This window comes from Telmatherina bonti, assembly GCF_933228915.1.
Source record: "Telmatherina bonti genome assembly, chromosome: 6".
Classification (NCBI taxonomy): domain Eukaryota; kingdom Metazoa; phylum Chordata; class Actinopteri; order Atheriniformes; family Telmatherinidae; genus Telmatherina; species Telmatherina bonti.
The window spans coordinates 15,562,153-15,586,182 of record NC_136624.1 but is presented as its reverse complement, the minus strand read 5'-3'; the positions used below and the strand labels follow the sequence as shown (position 1 = coordinate 15,586,182).

General features: G+C 39.3%; 1 protein-coding gene across 1 annotated transcript in view; it reads right to left on the bottom strand.

Moving 5' to 3' along the window:
* chd6 (chromodomain helicase DNA binding protein 6) overlaps window positions 1-24,030 on the bottom strand; it is a gene marked incomplete at its 3' end in the record, with an annotated part of 98,956 nt that overhangs the window by 59,787 nt on the left and 15,139 nt on the right. Inside the window, exon 2 of the mRNA XM_079241981.1 lies at window positions 5,713-6,349. Coding sequence (XP_079098107.1) covers window positions 5,713-6,349 — 637 coding nt within the window. The remainder of the gene's footprint in view (window positions 1-5,712; window positions 6,350-24,030) is intronic.

The window sequence follows — 24,030 nt, the reverse complement described above, 5'->3', positions numbered from 1 at the left end:
TTCAAAATGGGATTGTGAGGTTTATCATTTACTCAGATGATTTGCAATGAACATAAAAAATAAGGATAAAATTATAATGTAGAATTCTCTTGCAGTTCATCTTTTAACTCTCAAGACTTAATTGTTGTTCATCTCATCAATTTCCTGGATACAATTCTGAAAATATCTGACGTATGAACTTCATCATCAGGACTAAATATCAGTTTTAGCTTTCAACTCAAATCAATTTATCCTTAATTGTAAACTGAATTGAATCGTAAACTGTTAGTCCAGTTCATATAAGTCCAACTTATTTAAACACAACCATCCAGTTAGTATGTCTACATGAAATAATATGCTTTATGGAGCAATCAGGTGCTACTTTACGGGTGTTGGGAGGAGAAAATGAAAAAATATTATTTTTGGCACCCGTAATGTGATGTATCAATTTGGCTCATAGAAACTGCGCCTATATTTAACATGTTTAAAAAGGACGTGCAAACATTGTGTGTGCATGTTTGCGCACATGGCTGCAGTTATTGTCACAAGAAGGAATCATCAAAATGAGGCAAGGACACGTTTTTCACCCTTGTGTGAATATTTTTTGGGGATGAAGGAGCAAACACATCACTTATCCAACATTATGGAGCTGTGGGAGGACCTGTGGGTATTTTCATACCCGCAAATGACCGATATTGCTTGTCACAGCTGGGATCCCCAATCCCGTTGATTGAAAAGGGATGTCCTAGTCCTGAATACCATGTGCAGCCAGATTATCACGGTTGTTCGGCTTCCACGCAGCCTGCAGTCATTAACTGACACCGAACAAACCTTTTTTTTTTCTGCAGTAGCTGGATTTCACAGTGTGACAGAAGCAAGTGATGCTTCCTCAGTTTGTCCTCCTGCAGGTGCTGCTGATGATTCTCTGCTTTGTTGTCTAACAAAGATCCAAATATGTTTTCTGTTAAGTTTTACTGGTTTAGCAGCCGGTTGTATAGTTTTTTTGTTGCTGTTCTACACTTGTGGTTTTCTGTCCTTCATATCTATGAAAATGTTTTTACATCTCTTCACCCTCCCTCTTTCATTCTTCCCCCCTCAAGTCCAGCATTAGCACGTAACCCAGCAACAACCAATATAAAGAAAACTCAAGTCTCCAAGGGAGCCTTACATGGACAGAGCAGCATTTCCTTTACATCAGGGATCCCCAAAGCCGGTCCTCGAGGGCCAGTCTCATGCAGGCATTTCATGTGTCTCTGCAGCAACACACCTGATTCAAATGAATGCCTCATTAAAAGAATTTGACAATATGTTGTGAAGATCCATTTTATTTGAATCAGGTGTGTCGCACTTGGGAAACATCTAATATCAGCATGACACCGACCCCATGCTTTACATCCACTAAGCTCCTTGTAACAAAGCATATTTGTTTGGCGAAACATGGCAACCATATTAAGATTCTGCTTGCTATGATGCTGGAAAGGACAGGTTAAAATACTTTTTTTTTATTAAAAAGAAAGACAAAAGAGATTTTTTTCTAAATCTGTTGGTTCAGTTGAAAGTATGACACATCTCTTCCTAAATGTAGAATTTTTTTTTTTTTTTTTTTTTTTTTTAAGTCTTTTTGCCACTCAGTGGGGCATAACCAGTCACATGACTGATGACATCACTTGCATTCCCTGTACTGGGCCTGGTGAGATAACCATGACTCATGTTTTGCATCAGCCTGTTGTTGCTGATGAAATTTAACCACTTCATCACAGTTCAGGGTCAAACTTTACTTCAGGCTACAGAATTTCATGGCAATCTATCCAACATCTGTCAATATATGAGAGTAATAGACATGAATATGAAAGCAGAAATGCAGTAATACCGCACATCGATCCATCATGTATCCCTACACCCCTCGCAGTAATAATACACACAGATTCCTTTCTGCTCCTCTTAATGTCACATTAGTCCATGATATGAAAGGCAGAATTACCTTCCAAAAGTCATTCATGCTATCTGTCTTCCTTTCAGCAGGTAGGTTTTTTTCATTAAGCTCTGGAGAATGCTATTGCACCCACACGAGTGCAAACACACACTTGTTTAGTCCTAATTAGGTCCAACAAGCGCATAATAACAGTCATTTATCCCAACAAGTCTGATAATGATTTAGGGACATTTAAGAACAAAAAATTTCTCATCTCTGCCTTTAAATTACTGCTGAGATGTTCCAGCTCCAACACTCATTCAGACCTTGTTTTTAACACTGACAGACACCGGCACACTCAACTCTAATGTAAAGCTGAGACTAGAAGTCAATCAGATGGATCAGAGATTGCAAAGGTGTGACAAGGTTAAGCAGTCAGTTTATATCATCACATCTATGACAGCATCATCCACACTTGCAGACTAGGAGTTAGCCCTGATGGCGTTTTAACATCGGTCTCTCTCACTGAATGCAATCTTTTTAGGATAATCAGGTCTGGTTAAAGTCATTATATATTCTTGTTTTTATTACGCATCTATTACATTTCACTTCTATAAATACGTCTGAAGGATTGGTTGGCATGAGTAAGGGGTTTAGTAACATCTGGTGGGGAATTTCCAGATTGTAACCAGCTATTTTCTCTTTGTCACGCCGTTGTCTTCAAAACCTGTGCGCGGTTCCATTATCATGCTATAAACCTCCACAGAACATAAAAGGATGCATAATGCCCTCGTAGGATTCAATTGTGGGTGGGATGTCTTGCAAAAACTACTGGAAAATGTGGGAATATGCTGAAGGATAGTAGAAATCTGAAGCAGGGTGACAATCTGACTTTCTGATCACCATTCAATGTGGCTGGCGGATTCTTAGTGTTGCCAGCCAATCACAGTTTCCACAAGCCAATTTTTTTCTTTTGCTTTCAGACTGAATACATTTAGTCTTACATGTAACTTTGAATTGGTTTTATTGATGTTTGTCATGAAAATGGTAAATAACATTTATTTTCCAGCTGAAACAAAATAACTCATAAACCTGCATCATTCTTTCCACCATGCAAGCACCAAGCTCCGCCACATTTCTGATTCTCCTTCTACACGTCACTTATTTTATATTTCTCTCCTCATTCAGCTGAATTCTGTTCGGGCAGTAACTTGTAAGCCAACTTTACTGCAGAAATAAACATGTTGACAGCCTGGTACAAAACATGTTTTCAGTTTAATAGGTCAGGTTGACCTTCATGGCAACTGTGGGGGCAGTGAAAGTTTTTATAACTCATCCATTTATAACAAATTTCATCTCAACATTTTGCATCATTAGCGTCGTATCTTTTTGATTGAAAGGTACCCATCCCACTGCAAGACGGCAGAATGAAGTACAACTTCGGTTTTAATTTATCTGGCTAACAGCCTGATATAGCTTTAGCCAGCCGCCATTAGCTGGTTAGCTCCTGTTAGCTCCAGATTAGTTTGGTTAGCTATTAGGTACAGGCAGATCATAGTTGGATAGACATCAATCGTCCAGTCCCACACTATACGGTTCTACCTCTTTGCCCATTTTTGTATTTTCCGGGAGCAAACACTTCCACTTCCATGATGGCGACGGCCAATGAGCTTCAATTCAGCTCTTCAGAAACCTATAGGTAACGTCACTGAGGCTCTGTTCGTTTTTTATATACAGTCTATGTTGGCAACAAAGACACATCACAAATTTATCATGCACCAAGCTGACCAGTGGATTTTATTTTATTTATACCCACAAAATTGAGTTTTAACCTGCTTTCTGGGTGGTATTTATTTAGAGCGCTAAGCTGCAGTGTGTAATAAACATCCTGAAGAGTTTTGAAAATGGACATCTGGACGCACTTTGATTTTATGAACTTACCAAAAAGCACCAGCATTTAAAGTCAAACATAAATAAAACTAAAATGTGAAAACATATCTGCTTATTTAACCAAAAATTAAATTGGAACTATTATGTGTATTTCAGGCTAATTTATTTTTATTTCTGAGACCAGAAGGGCTGGGATTGATTGAGTTATTGTCACAAATCGCTTTATTTACTTCAGACCGACCCTCTCCGTAGGCTGTCAGATCAACCTGTGGGCAAAATGAGTGGATTGAGACTCTTCCGCATTAAGCCCCGCTTCCCGCCACTGCACTACATCAGGAGCGCGCACCGCAACTGCTTTCGCCGTCATTGTAACATCTCATAAACAGAAGGATTAGGCTAATATGAACTCAATAAAAAAAACAAAATACAATGTCAACACATAGCATACATCTCTACATGTTGGAACCTGAATCAGACCCTGAAAACAAAGTGGAAAACAGCAACCCACAGCAACGAATGCAGCAGGATGTCTCTCTTTGGTAAACTCACCAGCCATCGGTGGAAATAACTTTATCCGACGTTTTCCACCCACCTGGTGTATTTGTACATGCCCTTGTTAACCAGTAGAAGGTAACCAATCACCAAACCTTATTCCCCGGGACGTCACAAGGATTTCCAAGTAGAAAAAACTCTCTAAAACGACGCGTTTTTTGTCGCCATGGAAACCAAACGGAGAGAGTGCTGAAACTCAAACTCAAACATGTGTTTAGGTGAAAAAAAAAACAGTGCCGTTCACATGTCTGATGAGGATTCAACACTGTAACACTGTAGAAAGCTCAGAAAACTCAAAATACCATAATAGCACCCCTTTAAACAAGCAATGTCATGTGCTTCCAACCAAGACATGGGTCTACAGGCTTGATAAGATGCTAGGATGCTAGGATGCTAAAATGCTCGGAAGTACACAGGCTCTGGTTTCTCCAGCTCCTACAGACCTTGGAGTTGCAGTATAATAACTCAAAAACCTCACGGAAACAGCAAGACCAGCAATCTCCTGCTAAACTACAGGCCAGGTAAAGGACCTGTGGTGCATTCAGGCCAAATATGTGCAATGCATTCCACCATTTCACACATGATACGATATGAAATGGGGGCAAATCAGTTCAAGCTTCAAGAAATATATGAAAGTCAAATGTTTCCACACCTCAATAATTTTCTATGGACTCATCGTATGTCTATGAAGCTCAGCGGATCTGTAAAAAAAAGGGCCGATATAGAAAAGCTGTACAGTATTAAATGTTAGAAAAATAGACAGCATAGAAAGCCTGATGTCTGATGGGAACTGTTCTGCAGTCTGGCATGATGTGATGTGCAGACCACAGTGTAAAAAGTCTGAATCATAGTTATTCATTTCAGGTTCAGGGTGGTGAGACAAACAAAGATAAATACTTTCAAGATAAATATTTGTCAGTAAGATCTACACCATGTGTAATAACCATTTTCCCACAGCGCTGCTAACAGCTGAGGGGATCTGAAGAAATGTTGTACAAACTAATAAATTTGATTTCTATTGGTCTTTTCTTGTGGGACTGTTGCACATTTCTTTTTATTAGACTGTAAACCAGATGAACTTCTCTCTGCTTCCAGAGGGATGTTACAATGTGGAAGAAGACTTATCTGCACAGCTTGAAAAATTATTTAATTTCAAGTCAAAGGACTTGACAAGCAAAGAAAACTTTATTTCAGAACAATTTGAGTTTGTCAGATTGTGGCAATCTTAACATTTTTCTCTGAATTAATAACATCAGCAGTGGTTAAACGTCTGGTGGGATAAGCATTTAGAAAGTACACTTCACCACACATCTGCCATCAACCTTCAGCCACAAATATGAGCCAATCATGATGAAAAAGAGGCACCGGACAGGACAAACCTTGATTTGAGGGAACAGGAGGTAGGATTTTGACCTTCGGCTTCCTTCCTCTTTTACCGGGAACCTTAACAGGCTCCTGAGCTGGTCCGGTGGCGGTCCCAGAGCCGGATGGTTTCCCCCCTGCCACGTTCCTCGGCTCCGCCCCACTCTGCTTCCTGCCCTCCTTCCCCTTGGTCCTGCGCTCCCTCCTCTCTTTGCCTTCTTTGGGCTCTTTGCTCTTTCTCAGCGTGAGCACCGTCACCCCCCTCTCCTCCTTACGTTTCTTTGGTTTGCTGCTCTCCTTTTCCTCCACCTCTACCCCTACTTTCTCCCATTCTCTCTTGTCCTTTTTCTTCCTTTTCTTCTTCACCCTGCCTCCACCTCCTCCGTCATCCTCCTCGCTCAGAGTGGAGGGCGGCTGCGGGGTTCCTCCGGAGTGCTTGGCGGCGTGGACCCTGGCCGTGGCACAGTGATTGGATGTCGCCGTGCTGCCCACAGGGGTGAGGAGGCGGAGCTGGTCCTTAGGGCCCACAACCAGGTGTCCCCGTGGGATTGTGGGAACTGTGGTTTGTGCGTTACTGTTTTTGCCCGAGGCAGAGGAGGGGGCTGCACCAGGGGAGGCCGGAGGTGGCGTGTGCTTTAGGAGGCCAGTGAACATCTGGAAAAAAAAAAAAAAGTCAAACAACGCTGATCACACAGTAGTCAGTCGTTTCATTACGATAATAAAAGTTCTGCTAAATTCACTAATTGACTCATCAAACTGGTGATTTTACTATTTTTTCTGTCTTTTTTTTCCTTTTTACTTTAAATTAGCTGCCAGTATTCAATATCTCATACCCATCATTACGCCAGCACCAGCTTCTATTTGAGAATTCTCTAAATGATCGCCATTATTGTAATTATTTCTATTCATTATTTTACTTTTTTTTTTCCTAAGTGGGCCATGCGTCATGAGTTTCAATGAAACAGTGAATTATCAGCCCACTCTACAGTTCCTTCTTCTATTGACTGTCTTGGCTTTTACATCTCACAGCTTCAGATTTTACTCGTCTTTGTTCTGTTTTTTTTGTTTTTTTTTAATCCAGGTTTGTTTTCTGCAGAAAACCTTTGTTAGGTTGACCCTCTCTTGTGCTTGGATGATTATGTCTCTCCTTTAATAATATAGGTTAAAGCTGTAATACATATTGCTAGAAAGGCTTATAAGTCACCTTTAAAACAAGAAGATAAGTTAAATGGTTTGTGTTTCTGTGAAAAGAGCAACACATTTAAATATAAAGGTAGACACCCCCCACCACCACCACCATTACCACCACCAAAAAAAAACCATTTCCCAATATTTTTCTACGATAGTCTCCAGCTGGTATTCACACATTTTGAGTTTCTTTGTGGATTGGATGATTGTATTGTATTGTGATTGTGTAAAAAACAAAACATTTTACACTTTATTTGTTTTCCACTAGAGGATCCCAGGACGGTGGAGGATCCACACACATCAAAATCAGATTGGGACCTCCTCATACCGATCACCAACTTGGCCGCAATTTGCTGTGGGACGACATCTGCAGAAACTATGAGCCAAGTTGTGTGGGGGACCATGATGTCATCATGGATGATGGAGTTAAATCCCAGATTTTGGATATGTAGGATCAGGGCTGCACGATATCGGAAAAAAAACTGACTTTTTTTTTTTTTCCTCAACCCTGCGGCATATTTTGCAAATTAAAAAAAAATACAAGAACTTTCAACAGATGAATTGAACAGTTTTAAGTTATGTTTCACTCCTACCATCTTGTTTACAATGAACCTGAACTGATCTTACATCTGTCCAGGGTATGCCCTGCCTTTCGCCTAATGATTGCTAGGATCAGCTCCAGCCTCCCCACAACCCTGTATTGGAACAACTTCTTAACAAAATGGATGGATGGATGATCTTACTTTTTTTTTTTTGTAAATGGTACAATTATGGTTTCTGTCTGTATTTAAGTGTTACCTTTGTCATCTTTAATGGTTTCCTCTAATTGTGCTAGGTCATGTTTACTGCCATTGCCAATAAACAAACCTGTGTGTCAGACATCCTTGAACTTGATGTGAACATCAAGTTAAGTTGCATCCTACATTGCAGGACCTGTAAAGTGACTGTTGCTCACACGTACATTGCAATGATGATGCTGAAATGCTCTATTTTGGAGCACCACGAACACCACTACCTCCATTTTTTTATGTCTATCAGTTAGGTGTTAGTCACAGATGTATGACTAACACACACCTGAGAGCACTCCTTAATCTAAAAACACAAAAAATAGAATATTTTAGGGGATTTTGGCACATTTTTGGTAGAAGTGACCTAAATGTTCAAGTTTTTCATTCATTCCACACAAGCACTATCATTACAAGTTGTGGCTCGTAGTAAAGGTGGTAAGTTAACCTTTCCAACAATGCATAGTATGATATCAACAAAGAAGAAATCAGCCAAACACAAATTTCCTTACTCTTTATAGTTTATATCTACCTTCCAACCTTTTACAGCTGAGACATTAATGGAGATGAAAAAAAAATATTGTTGTTTTTATCAGTAATAAAAAGGAGCAATTGTGTGTTGGCCCAAAAATTAAATCAGTGTGTTCATTGTGTGAATTCAGAGCAAAAATCGACATGCAAGTGGAATCTCTGTGTGGTATTTTGTGGCCAGGTCATCACCCATGTTTGTGCCCAAAGACGGCATAAACCTGCAATTCAACATTTTAATCTTAACATCTTAAGTAAGCAAAATGATATTATTATAGCAACCCTGTGGCAGACTGGTGGTCTTACCAGGATGAAAATGGGTTAAAAGTAGTTTATTGATCATCAAAAGGATCCATCATCACAGTAAAGGAATTGATTCCTAAATTCCTTTTTCATTCAAATAAATAAACATCTCCATCGAAAGAGATTTTTCCAAATGTATTAATTCATAACAGACTGCACACGAAGACACTCAACAATCAGCTAGAACCCAGAAACTAAATCCAACAGAAAATCTGTGCTGTGTAGAGGAGATGACAGGGTCGGAGCATTATGGGAACTACTTCCAAGTCAAAATGTGTCACACAGACAGACTCCAACCCCAGAGGATTGGGGTTAATGCAGTCATAGTTAACTGGTGTCAACAGATATGCAGTCAGCTTATTGTATGTTTTCTATTTTTGTTTTTAGATTAGCTTGTTTTTAATTGGAACTGTAATCCCACATAAATACTCCAAACAATAAGATACCAAGTTAAATTTATCAGCTAAAAACAGTAAGGTGGGTGTGGAAGAGTAAGACATCAGTTCCGAAGTTCATGACAAGATGATTGTGTGCGCGCGTGTGTGTGTGTGTGTGTGTGTGTGTGTGTGTGTGTGTGTGTGTGTGTGTGTGTGTTTGAGAATGTTGTTAATCAATGCACAACAAAGTAAACCAACAAACTGCAGAGATCGAGTGGAAAAGGACATCTGCCCGCTGGGGGGAAGTGCACGGAAAGAGCAGGTTTCTATGACCAGGATCACGGCTCCTTATCAGATGTAAGCTGTCACCAAGACAACACCCAAACCAAAGCTGAGCTCAAAATTTGAAGAAAAAAGTGGCAAAACGATTTTTCACTGAAATAAATTTACATTTGCATCAATTCTATGGGACATTAAGGGAAGCAAAGGGTAAGACACTGAAAACTGGCTGCCACAAAAGCAGAGAAAGAGCAAAGCTAATGTGTAGGAAACAGGAAGAGTGTAGAAGAAAAGAGAAAAATGCGGAGAAAAGAAAAGAGATCAAATTTCATGTTGGAGGGAAAAAAAATGGGAGTAATGGTGAAAAATGATGAAAGATTCTGAGCACGTGCTGTTTGATGTGTGACTCATGGTGTGACTAAATGCTTAATATGCAGAATATTCCTCCATTATCCGCAGGATGTTCCAGCCTTTCGCTGCAAACGCTAAACTACTCAAACGACCAGACACCCTCGGCATTTACACTATGAAATAATCTGTTTTGTATCACCAAAGCAAAGCTCTTCAGGGGCATGTTGCAGGACAGGTGGCATGAGCCTCATGCTGAGACTCAGTTTGTGTCGGTTCTGCCTGATAATTCCACATCATCACTGCACTCCGGGTGTCTTGTGTGAATCCCGGAGCGGAAAACCCAAAACAGACAAACGAAGTTCACATGGGAATCCGATTGCTGAATCATCACCACAACTTATTTACTGGGGAATAGAGAGGCAACTGGTCAGCCAATGATCAGAACCGGCCGGTTATAAACGGTGTCGGCTGATGACCTGCTGATCAGGCGTTCATTGTTTTCCATTTACATCATTCACAGCGTACCGTGTCACTTCATTTAGTAACGGTACCGTCTGCAAAGTCACAAAGAAGCAGCAGATTTGTATCAGCTCTGGAGCCTTTTCCAGTCTGACCAGAAACAACCCAAAGAAATAAATTCCCACCAGCTGTAAGAGGAAACTGGGTGCTCAGCTGGAAATGAACTAAATAAACACATTTGTTGATGAATGAGGCAACCAACATCTGTTGTCAACCTAAAATAACTTTTTTGAACTCCCCTAAGCTGATCACCGAAAGATATTACCTTTATGTTTTAACATAGTAATACCAGTATTATTACCTAGTAATCAAAAGGAGGAATGTTTTTATTGCTTAAAAAAAAACAAACAAAAACCTCAAACCAATGTACCAATTCATTACGTTTTTCCTTTTCTAAAAATACAAATTGAAAATCACTCTGATGCGCTTCTATAAAATTAAATAAAAATAAATCATTCGTCCTTGAAGGGTTATTGTAAAAATTAAGTATATGATTATGTATTAACGTAATTATATTATTCCTAATTTTTCACATATTTAGATTAGTCAATAAAACCGGTTTAGGACCTATAATTTGTTGCATAAATGGAGATATACCGTAATTCTTCATCTGTTGGGTTTTGTTCAACTACCTTGGTTCTGGATATTGGATCATTTTATTCTCACTAACAAAGAGATGTGCCTGCCTTCACAGCCACAACTTTACAAGAAAAAATAAAAGTTAATCATAATCAGTTCATTTTTATTTACTGGTATTTTTTGTTTGTTTGTGTTTTCTTTTGTCAACATTGAATTTAAAAGCAGAAAGTACACAAATACTTGTGTCTGTTTATAGTTAAACAGCTACAATTTTAATACAATTAAAAGAAAAGAAAATACAACAACAGAAGCATCTCTGCTGAAAAGTCTTTCCCAGACAAGCTCAAAGCTGTTCTGAAGATGATGGTGAGGAAGATGATGAAGGTCAACTATAAATGGGAGTTGAAACTGTCAGCTTTGTCATGTGCTTTTAAAACTGAAGTCAGTGCTTACACATCAGCAACACTCATGGAAGTCACCAAGAACCCACCTCTCCAAATAAACACACATCTTCTATTATAATATATCACAATTTTATGAACTTACAGGCAGCGTGCGTTTGTGTTCACACACTTCTCTGTTTGGGATTAGCATTTAAAAGATGATCCAGCCCTGTTTCAGCATCTTCCTCCAGATCCCATTGAGAAACCCAGGCTGGCTGTGATACTGTGGGAGTTCAAACATCCAATGAGCAGCTTGTTTCATCGCCGTCGGCTGCATCCTGAACCACAGCCGCCATCATCCGGTCTCCGAAACTCATGCTCGGGCTTTCGCCCTTCAAAACCAATTTCAATGAATAAGTCAGAAGACTTCTACGACACAAAAGCTGCTACTGCAGGAGTCAGAAGGTGGAGGATCCACTGTGGCTGCATCTGGAGCCCAAAGGAAGGTTGGATGCAGACTAGACAAACTTCAGTGTGCATCCATCTACCTCGGATTTTTACGCTGCATTGTCTCTGCTATCTACATAACTGCTCACAGCCATAAATATTCATGACTAGTAGGTGGACCTCAAGGTCGGTGCTGCATGTGGGCAAATGGTATCAAATCCATTTTGATCAAAAATGCAGAGAAAGAAAAAAAAGCTTCAGCATCCACTGCTTTTGTCTTTATAGAAAATAAGAAAAAACATGACAAAATTTGAAGTAAAGTCGAGCTGGTAATGAAGGCTGTAGTAAACGAGTCAAGGATTTCTGAAGTGATGCACTCTTCTGGATGCACCTGAACTACTGGGACAGAAAAAAAAAAAAAATTCAACATGAAGCCAATTTTCATTTTTACAGCGTGCTAAATGTCTGTCACAGTAACAGGCTTTTGGATGTGCAAGTAACAACACTGCAGTCAGATGCACAACCTCCTGCAGAGAACCGACTCCGAAGCCAAATGGTTCCAAAAAACATTACAGTACGAGAGGTTGCAATGAATGAGACGTGTGGACATGAAGTTAGAACATCCTTGTTTCACCAGGAGAACAGAACATGTGTAAATTACATAAATAGGTGGGTGGGTGGGTGTGTAAATTACGTAGGTCGGTAGGTAGGTCGGTAGGTAGGTCGGTCGGTAGGTCGGTCGGTCGGTCGGTCGGTCGGTCGGTCGGTCGGTCGGTCGGTCGGTCGGTCGGTCGGTCGGTAGGTAGGTAGGTACTTTATTCATCCCCAGGGGGGGATTCAGGGTGTTCCAATTGTTCCTTTTCAAAAAGAAAGATAAACAGAATAAAGTAAAGATTATTATTACAGGACAGACACTAAATATTTCAACCAAATATTTATGTTTAAGGAATAACATTTTAACAGCATCAACAGTGCTCGCTATAGTCAGAAAAGTCTCTGTCAAGATGTTAATAAAAAGCATGATAAGTGTGTTTTTTTTAAGAATGTTGTAGTTGCCTGTAGCAACCAACGACAACCAGTAAAATAACTGCTGTACACTAAAAAAATACAATGGGAAGATGTGTCCCTTTCCTGATGCAGAAAAGCAATAAAAATAAAAAATAAGATGCAGAATAAACAGCAAAGTTGTCATAACCTCTTTGCTTTGTTTTATTTTAGATCATTTAATTGTTGGCAAAGACATTGTTTCCAAATTTGCCCAGATCCTGGACTTCTTCTTAAGGAACAATTTGTTCATATTTATTCAGGCTTGGCCTGAAAATCTGCTCCTTCTGAAAATGCCGGAAGGCAGAAGGCTGATCTGCCGGCCGAAAGGCCGACAGAAACGTAAACGGAAATAAAGAACACTGCTCGTCTACATTCAGTAAAATGTTATGCTGGGAAAACCTGCATCCTTGTTATATTCAGATAATTCCCACCTACCCAAACATTTGTTTGGACAAAATCTGCATTAAGAAGGACTTAAAGAACACAAGAAGAGTCCAAGGTGTTCATCGGCCTCCAAATTTCCCTGAGACCATCTGATGGGATATATGGGATGTAAACCCAATCCACAATGACCCCACTCTTTCATACCAACAGGACCCAAAAATCTGTTGCTAATGTCCTGGTACCAGCAACTCCAGGATATCCTGCCAGCAAGGAGCTCTTTTTGCAAACATAAAGTCCTATCTGACATGAAGCAGCTGGTGATAAGATAAGAGTTGGTGTTAAAGGTGTTTATACCAGCAGAAACTACTGTCACTCCCGCTTTATACCCGTTTAACTGGAGGATCCATGCAGCAAACCAAGCCTGATGGTAGATCATAGCTGTCTATAATTGGATAAAAGGTGGAGCGAGACTAAATTAAAAAACTTGGTCATGATTTTACAAAATTTTGACTTATTAAAGTTAATGCAAAAGCAACACCACTGTTAGGCAAGATGCCAACTCTGGGTTGTAACCTTTTTGGTTACAACTTCAATAATATAATCTATTGATTCAGTGGATAAGGATGATGATCAATGTGTGCAGACAAATTCTGCCACCATGCCTTTTAATTCAACTCGGGATCCAGCGATCAATACAAACGGATATCGCACCTTGACTTAAGACAATCAATTATTACAAAAAGGAACCACAGTATAAATTCACTCCTGAGCTGAATTACAAAACGTTAGATATGATAACCAACGTGGTACAGTGCTGGACAGAAAATAATAAAAGCCACAAATACAATGCATAACAGCAAACACATGACATAAAATAAAATGAGCAAAAAAGAAGTTAAGACAATATTAAAATCAAACCATATAAAATCGATTAAAACAGCCTGCTAATGTGAAGGTGGAGACAGCTCCACAGCTCAGCTGCTGCAGCAGAGGAAGCAAGATCCCCACTGAGCTTCCGCTAAGTTTTAGGCAGCATCATTAGCAGCCAATCAGCTGATCTGAGGGAGCAAGTGGGCGAATGAAACTGCAGAAGCTCAGAAAGGTCTGACAAAGCAAGGCCATGGAGAGACTAAAAAGCAAATGAAAGAATTTAAGAATGAGTCCTGAACGGAACAGGCAACTAGTGAAGAGAGGCTAAAATAAGCAGCATTACGTTCTCTCCAGATGATGAAGATGGAAAGTGCACTAACCCTTATATAACGTGCACTACAGTTTGGGTTTTCACAGTGGTCCTCTGCATCTGCCAGTTTGACTTCTGAACAAGTATGTCTTTGGAATATCCTGCCTTCCTGGTTCTTACATCCGTCTCTCTTCTGCCTCCTGCGTCTGGGTGCTTCCTTCTTGTCTCTTGACCTGGTTCACGCCACACATCTGAGCTACTGCTGACTGTTTGACTGCAACATGCCTAGCTTCCATCATCCCCCTGTCTCCCACTGATTCAGTGATGCGGATGCATTGTCCATGCTACATCATCAATCATTGGTATAAAGTGGAAGTCGGCTTCATGTTTGCTGACATCAGAAATTCTGTCATTACAGGATTTTGTTTAGATTTGATTCAGGAGTCAGTAACTGATATCATATATTGCCACATGATGATTTAAGACAATAACTTCCAGTTGCACGCAACATTTTTTGGATATCTGCATATCCCTCTAAAAGCAAGCCAGTTTAGTTGTAAGAAGAAATTGAAACAATTCTACAAGTTTTCTAAACTGTTACTGTATAAGTGCATTTTAATTTTGATCCATTCTGTTGGATATTTGATCACTTTTACACCCCGTTTGTTCCACTTCTACTGGATATTGTCTGATTCAAGTAAACTACCGATGTGAAACACGACTGAATAACAGTTGTTCCTCAACTCTTCACAACTCCGTTTATCTCCTTCACCTTGGGAAGAATTGGTTTTATAAACCACGTTGTTGCTGCTTCGCTTGGACATCTTTGAGTGAATTAGTGACTAAAAACGACATCATTGACCAAGACAAATATATCAAAATGAAGAGAATCAATTTCCACAGTGAGAACATTCTGCTCGTGCCTCCCTCTGCAGGTACGCCTGTCAGTGTGTAGATAATGGATCCTCCTTCGGAATGAATAATAACATGTTACCTGATTATTTCCAGCAAGTTAACAGTCTGACCACAGACAGGTCAGAGGAAAGGATGAGCCGTCAAACAGGCTTCAAACGTCAGGAAGTGTCACACTTAGCGACACTTCAGCTGGAAAGATGTTTCTCTAAATAAAGTCTGAAGCTGATTCATGATGTTGAAATAAAGCAGCCTGCGGCTCCACATAAAATCTGGTGTTCTTGCTTTCTTTTTTTTAGCTTTAAGGGAGGGCATCTCAGTCAACAGGCCCGTTGACTACACCTGTGACTTTATCTAGCACAATAAATTAAGTCTTTTAAAAAATATATATCAAAGACAACATTTTATGCTGCTAAACTTGGTAAATATCCAGTAATGTTTGAATGACAAGTGAAAGTCGGCATACATCTGACAGTTATGTCAAGGGCCGGGTAGCCAATATCCTGCCAAACAGCACTTCTGAGTAGTGGGTGAGACTCTGATATACATATCATATTAGCCACCGAGGCCACTTTCAATCCATTTCACACTGATCTAAAACGCTCTATTTTAGCTTTTTATGCATGTTATAGGTACATCTGCAAGCTACAGGGAGAGATTACTACCATTAGTTTAAAAAAAAAAAAAAACTACTGTATGTCACATTAATGATAATATAACCACTTTCTATTGCCATTTCTTTATGCATTCGTTTAACACAAAGAGGTGTGATGATAAACAAACTCTCAGCTCAGCATGCACAGATATGTTCACACTGGATTGTTTCTGATCCAAGTGAACCAAAAGCTGCACTCCCTGAGCAAAAGTATTCATCACTTATGTACAGTGTGACAAAGAAGTTATGTTGTGCTGTTTTGGGTTTCTTTTTCTGTCCTTTGGTTGCATGTTATTGAGCTTTATATGTACGCAAAATACTGCTTATTTAACCAACTAATACTACAAAACTACAATAAGCAATTAAAAATGAATGGACAAATTCAACAACTCAGACCTAATTTAGTGGTGTTGTACAGCAGACATATCCAATTAAGTTTAATTCCCATGTGTGATAAGAAGAAAAGAAGATACATGCGCTCTTCACAAGGTAAGATGGCACAATTAGGTCTGATTTAATTCCGTAAAGCTAAAGAGACAAAATGTCAAAAGGTGGCAGAAAGGACTTCCATGTTTGATGCCAAGTAAAACAAAGCACTTTGTAAACTGTGTGTAGTGCCTTCCACTGGTGAAAACAGGACAAAATGTGAAGCAACGTTAGCCTGAAATCCATTCAAAGCTAAACATGCTAAAGCTAACATTGTATTCTGCGCAATGGGAAACCAAAGAGCCACGACCGCCATGTTACAAAATTATTAAATTAGTGTCTCTTGTTTTATATCACCTCGGACACATCACGGTCCCTTGTTCTCCAGTGAAATCAGTTATTTATTTCATTAATGTTTTTGTGTTCGATTCAAAAGAAAAATAGTTCAAAATTCAAAACAAGGGCTTTCCCCATAAACCATCCTGCATCCCACAGCCCTCTATATAACACAGGAATCAGGCTCCATTATTCCCATTCATCCTCATGACTGGTCTGATTTTCTCCAAGTAATTCTAGGAAAACAGACTCAAGTTGGCCTTTTAGTAAAATTTAAGTTTTGAACTGCAATTGCAACAATGCCAGGACAAATGCATTTGGTTTTTAGAATAATGTAGGAAATGACACTAAATTCAGTCAAATTAGATTTATCAAAAAGGGATTCTACCTGAAATTATTTTTGCTTTAAGCTTTGCATGACTCAGCATTAAATTACCTTGCTAGGTTGTGTGGCTGGAATATGACAACATAATCTATTTTGTTAAAAGGAAAGAAAGAGAATAATTGTGAGGATAAACAAACCACTGAAATGTGTTGTGCTGAATTTAAAAACTGAATAAAACCACCACGTTTATGAAATAAGACAACAGTTGTTCAAAATTTTCTACAAATTTTACATTTAATGAAGACATTTAATGTAAAAAAAAATGCAAAAAGTTGAAGTGTGATGCTCTAAAGACACCAAAATAATTAATGAATGTATTTATCTATTGATTGATTCATACATTTAAAGCAATTTGGTTTCATTTCACCTCAGCTAAAAACTACTTAAGTTCAAAGGGAGTTTTTAGTTAAGTTTTAGTTGTTTATTTTGCTTGAAAATTATCTTGTGTATCTCTAAACTGGTTTACATGAGCAAAGTCATTATAAATGGGGCTTATGTGGATTGTATTATGTGTTTGATTTGACTGAAATATAATTCCAATAATTTGTACTGAATCAGCTTGTTTCTATGAAGTTCCTTGAGTACTTGATAAAAATAAATTAAAATAGAATTCTATAAAAGAAAAACATTATTATATCTGAGCAAAAATTCTCTTTTGAACCACTTCAGTCTGCCAAACAGTATTAATAGTGTCTGACAGAGGTCAAAACAAGTTTAATATGGCTGTAAAATAGCATTTTAATAGAAATGTTTCTGACTTAAATATTTAACTAAAGAGTAAATGTATTCATTGCAGCGTGTTTGAATAAAAATGCAAACATAAAAACTGAAATTGACAGTAAATCTGGAGTTGCAGGTTGGATTAAGGCAAAAACACACATCAAGCTCCAGCTGCCTAAGTGTTCGTACGTCTCGTGAACTGTATGGGCTGCCGTCTGTTAAACTGCTGTTTGTACGCTCTGTCCATCTGTACGTAATACGACAGGCTGCTCATGATCCGTATGTTTTCTGTCCCAATGTCACCACCGCAAGCTGTAGCACGGTTTTGCACTTGGCAAAGGAAGGTTCTGACAATGAGCCAGTGCAGGCTCATTACTCTGATTATGTGGAATTTTTAATCAGAAACATCGACATCTGAACAGCAGGTTTCAAAGGCGGAAGACTTCAAATCCTTCGATTTCGTCCAACACACCTTCGGGTGTTTCGTGCACGTTTTCACAAACAAACCCTTTGACAGCAAAGCAAAGGAAACTAAAACTGGCTGAGGTCCTTTCAGAGGATTTTGGCTGCGTCTGACTGCAGGGACAGCAGTGGCTCAGGTGGTTAAGTCTCCATCCACCAATCAAAAGTTAAGTGGTTTGATTCCCAGCTGCTCCATATGTCAAAGTGTCCTTGGGGCTGCATGTTACCCCATGCTCACCCGTGTATGAGAGCAAAAGAGCTGCATAAACAATGCAAAGCACAGTGAATTTAGTGCATCTACAACACACATTTTGCACATGAAGGCACCAACATACAAGGTCAAAATAATCTATAATCCTTGCAGTTTTGCTTTGATATGCAAGCCCTCACCTGTGTGTGCGTGTGTGTGCAATGTAGCAGGTTTTCTGCAGTTTGCATGCAGTAAGAACGAGTGTTGCTGCCTTGTATCGTGAGACCAATGCAGATGTGCTAACTGCTCCTCACACAGGTATGAGGAATCATCTCAATGAATCTCACACGCACACACAAACACACGCACTTGCGCGTGACGAGCTCAGCGGCCTCATCGCTAGTTGGTTTGAGGAGTGGGTATCAGGGCCGTTGCCATGGAAACTGGCTCTCTGTGCCAATGCTGCTGGGAGAGGAGAGGCAGACGTAAACACGTGGTCACCATGGTAACCCTTTCGTTGCTGTCTGTATTAAGAGACGGTGTGTCTCTGTGTCTGATGTTCAGACACGTCATGACCTTTCGCTGCTTTCAGCTGTCGGCCGGAGGGTCTGAACGTGAGGAACTGGGGAGGAGCAAGAAAGTTTTTGAGGTAAGAAAGACAAAAACAAATTCAACATGAAAAATAAAAACTAGGGGAAAAAAACCTAGGAAATTTATTTGAAAAAATGTATTTAATTCAATAAAAAATTCAGTTATAAGACAAGAAAGGAAAAAATAGTGATAAAAATGGGGAAAAAAATTCAATTCAAGTTTACTTTTTTATTTCATAAAACCACAAACGACATAAAACAAAAATGAAAACATTCATATAGAAATATAGAAATATTTTAAAAGAAATAAAAAATATGTATATCTTACATCAAATAAAATTGAGACATTTCAGACATGAAAAGCAACAAATCCTAATAAAAAGTAAAATAAATAAAACATATTTTAAATAAAATGCTCCTTCCATTTGGAATAATTACCAAACTGACTTGATAAGATGCAGAGGAAAACTCCCTGTGTTTAATGAACATAATGTTGATTGCTACCTCTGTTTTACTTATTATGTTTAATAGTTTATGTCTGTTTATTTGTTTCATATTACATAAGAACCTTGTGGTTGTGGCAGCTTATTGGTCAGGTCGTTCTTATGAAGCAAAGGAAATTTCTAACCTCAATGAGTTTTATCTGGTTAAATAATGGAAAAATAAATCAAAATGTTTACTGAGGATGCAATAGCTATGGCAACAAAAACAGGAACAGCTGACTTGAGAACACCTACACAAAAACATCAGACTGATCCCTTTATCATGGATCTATTTATTCAATTAAAATCTTGTCTAAACAACTGAAAGATTGTTGTGTCCTCCTGCACACACTTGTTTAACAATACACATTTTTCTTTGCATTTCAAGGAAAGTGGCACTGATTAGTTACCAGTTAACAGATAGGTTTAATAGCTAGTTATTTTCCCCTCACAGTGGCCGTGGCTAAGTTGAGGTCTGTCTTGTGCTAACTGTGTTAGCATCCAGGAACCCACCAGGTGAGAGTTCAGATCTGCCGTGTTGTTGCTCTACATGCCATGATGCCCAACTGAAATTTGTTCAATGTTTCTTATCTCTGACACAATCTAAAAGCTTTCATAATGACTTTTGGTTTGTTATAAACTGTGTCACTCATTAAACTAAACAACAGACCAGCAAACAGGCCTGCAGATTCACCAAGAACACCAGTATGGAGATGATTTAAACCAATTTAAACCTTCAGACTTCCGGTTATGGCGTCTTGCTAAGAGGTCGCACGTGTGAGAGCTCGCAGCAAAATCCTTTAAACTTTATCCTAAACTTTTGACCAACTTTCATATTGCAACATATTTTCAGTGCATATCTTCTCGTGCACATCATGAAACCTAGAAGCTCAAAAGCTAGTCAACAAACGGCGAGAACTCAACCAGACAAGGAAGCGAATGCAGCCTCGGCTAATGCTAACGTCGCAGCACAGCCACCGCAACTTCATTCTGATGGAGCTGACACTCAAGGGACCACAACAAATAGTGAAATCCTCCATGCCATTTGCTCGTTACGAGCTGACATGGAAAAGCATTCCGCGGACACACTGGAAGCTATCAGAAGTGTCAAGGGGGATATACAGACACATTCGCGAAGACTTAATGAGGCGGAGGAGCGATTATCACAAGCAGAGGATGATGTCACTTCTCTCCAAGGAAAAGTTAAACAACTTGAGCAGACAGTGATGGCCCTATGTGATAAAATCACTAACTACGAGGACCGGAGCAGACGCTCGAACCTCCGTCTGGTGGGGCTACCGGAGAAAACCGAAGGAAGAGATATGTGTGGATTTCTGGAGAAGTGGCTCCCAGGGGCGCTCGGTAACTGTTTTACCTCGCCGCCAGTCATCGAAAGAGCGCATAGGATTGGGCCACTTAACCCTGGAGTTACAACGCCAAGGGTAGTGATTATAAAGTTCCTGAACTACCGGGACCGAGAGGCGGCCATGAGCGCGGCCAGGAAAATGAAGGAGATTTTCTACGATAGTCACCGGCTCAGTATTTTTCCCGACCTGTCGCCTGAAACCCGCCGTATGCAGCGACGCTACGATGGAATGAAAGCCAAGTTTCGCACTCTTAACATCCGCTATGGTATGCTTTACCCGGCCCTGCTGGTCATCACCCACAACGGCAGGCGCATTGTGTTTAAGTCTTATGAAGAGGCTGATGACTACGTTAAGAAAATGGGATCTCATCCAGATCCTGGAAACGAGGAGGACTGAAATGCGGACTACTCAAGATCCACAAGATCCACTGATCTTCACTGGGGAGCGAAAGCCATGATGTTCTGATGGACAAACTAGTAAGGGACTGACTAATGTTATAAAACTTTAAATATTTAGTTTCATTCGTTAAAGCATTGGAGATATTTTCAATATATATACTTTTTAGTTTTGGTTAAGATACTGTTAAGAGCGAGCACGCGAGTATTATGTGCACTCAGTTTTACGTTACCCACAATGTGGATGAAACGTTTTATTTAACCCAAGTTCTTAGCTTGAATGGGTTCATGGGCACATTTTGTTTGGGGAAATGTGCGGGTTTTTTATTTTGGGAGCTTCACTCAAGGTATTTTCTTCTTGATGTTTCTACAAAATTTGAATGTGATAATGATATGTTAGAAAAGTTAGGGTATGTCTGGTAACTCTATTATAAAAGTATCCTCCTGGAATGTGCGAGGCCTGAATAAAATTGTTAAAATCAAACAAGTATTGGGCAGAATAAAAAAGATGAAAACCACAGTGTGCTTCTTACAAGAAACACACTTACTTGACAAAGATCTGAATCGTATAAGGTCGAGATGGCCTGGACAAGTCTTCTTCTCTAATTATACTTCGCATTCTAGAGGGGTCATGATACTAATTCACAAATCACTCCCTTTTGTTTTGGCTTCTTACAATGGGCAGTACATAATTGGGGGTGATTTTAACTGTGTGATTAATCCTGCAGTTGATAGATCAAGTAGCTCTGATACCTCCCCTCAGCAAACTAGAAAAACTATTGGGAAATTTACGAAAGACCTTAACTTGGTGGAGATTTGGAGACAACTCCACCCTGATAAGGCAGAGTTTTCATGCTTTTCCAGCACCTACAAGACATACTCGCGCATAGACTTCTTTTTGGTCTCCTCCAGCTTAACATCTATGGTTCAGGACTGTTCTTATGAATCTATACTTCTTTCTGACCATGCCCCGATTAATTTGTCCATTAAACTTCCAAATTGTTTCTCAAACCCACCCTCATTTAGATTCCAAGCAAAATGGTTAAAATCTATTGAATTTGCAGAATTTATTGAAGGGAAAATAACAGATTATTTTTCTTTCAATACAAACCAAACCAGCGCATCAATAAAATGGGAGGCTTTTAAGGCCTATTTAACAGGAGAAATAATAAGTTATACCAGAAGCAAATCTAAATTGCACTTAAATAAATTAAAGGCCATTGACAAACAAATAAAATGTTTACAGGACCAGTTATATCACAGTGATGATACAGAAAAATATAAAAAACTTCTCTTATTAAAGGCAGAATATAATGAACTCAGCACCTACAAAATTGCTACTAATTTGTTATGGCTGAAACAATCATACTATGATCAGGGTGAGAAGGCAGGAAAACTCCTGGCCTGGAGACTCAAAACAATACAAACAAATAGAGCCATAAATTCAGTTACACTAGACAGTGGAGAGAATGTTGTAGACCCAATAGAAATTAACAATGCTTTTGCAAAATACTATGAAAACTTATACAAATCCCAATACCCCGAAATCGAGACTGCACAGACGCAGTTCCTGGATCAACTCCAATTCCCAGTCCTATCTGAGGAGACTAAAAATAAACTTGATAAAAAACTAAGTATTGAGGAACTTAAAGAGGCACTTTCCCATATGAACAGTGGCAAAGCCCCCGGCCCTGACGGCTTACCAATAGAAATTTATAAAAAAATTCTCAGATAAATTATTACCCCACCTGCTTGAAATGTTTAATGAGTCCTATGAGAGAGGCATCCTACCACCATCTTTGCGAATGGCAGCCATTTCTGTTCTTCTAAAACCAGGCAAAAATCCAACAGAAATGGGTTCATATCGCCCCATATCACTCATGTCCTGTGACACCAAAATATTGTGTAAGGCCTTAGCTAGAAGGATTGAATCACATTTACCAAAAATAATCTCCAATGATCAGAACGGATTTATTCTTGGACGCCAAGGTTTTCATAATATTAGACGACTTTTGAATATATTATACGAAAAGCAATCTGCCGTTGACCACGCCTTTCTGTCATTAGACGCCGAAAAGGCGTTCGACAGAATAGAGTGGAGATACCTTTTTGAAACTCTCAAGAGATTTGGCTTGGGGGAAAATTACTTGAAATGGATTCAATTATTATACACAGAGCCGACTGCAAAAATCGTAACAAATAGTCAGTCATCAACACCCATAAAACTCTGTAGATCCACCCGTCAGGGCTGCCCCCTAAGTCCCCTGCTTTTCCTTTTTGCCATAGAACCACTCGCTATGGCTATACGTAACTCCCCTGAAGTGACTGGAATTAAAATTGGAGAAACAGAACATCGATTGTCACTTTTTGCAGATGATATTGTTTTATTTCTGACCAATTTAGAGAAATCTGTTAATGCAGTGGATAATATTCTGCAAAGTTTTGGACTCTTCTCTGGCTATAAAGTCAATCAGAAGAAAAGCTCCTTGTTATTTCTAAGCAAAAATAACCCTCCCATCCAAACACAGTTTACCTGTACGTATGAAGGTTTCACCTACTTAGGAATCCAGGTTAATCCTGACATAAAGAAAATTGTTCCCCTCAATTATGACCCATTAGTAAGTAAAGTCACGGACTCACTGGAAAGATGGGGAGGGATGCCAATCTCCATGATAGGTCGCATTAATATAATTAAAATGTCAATACTCCCAAAGTTCCTCTATCTTTTTCAGTCCATACCTTTGCATATCCCAGCATCCTTTTTTTCATCTTTAAATAAAAGCTTTGCCACATTTATATGGAATAACAAACGCCCCAGGCTCCGCCTTTCACTTCTGTATTTACCTTACGACCGAGGAGGGCTTAGACTACCTAACATGAAGCTATACTACTGGGCGGCTCAACTATGTGCTGCTACTTCCTATTTTTCTCCTATTGATATTCCATCTTGGATTCATATTGAAAATCACACATTGGAACTGTGTTTAAAATCATATATTTACTCAGCTGACATCAAACAATTGCTTAAAAACACAAAAAATCCATTTGTCAGAAACACCATCTCC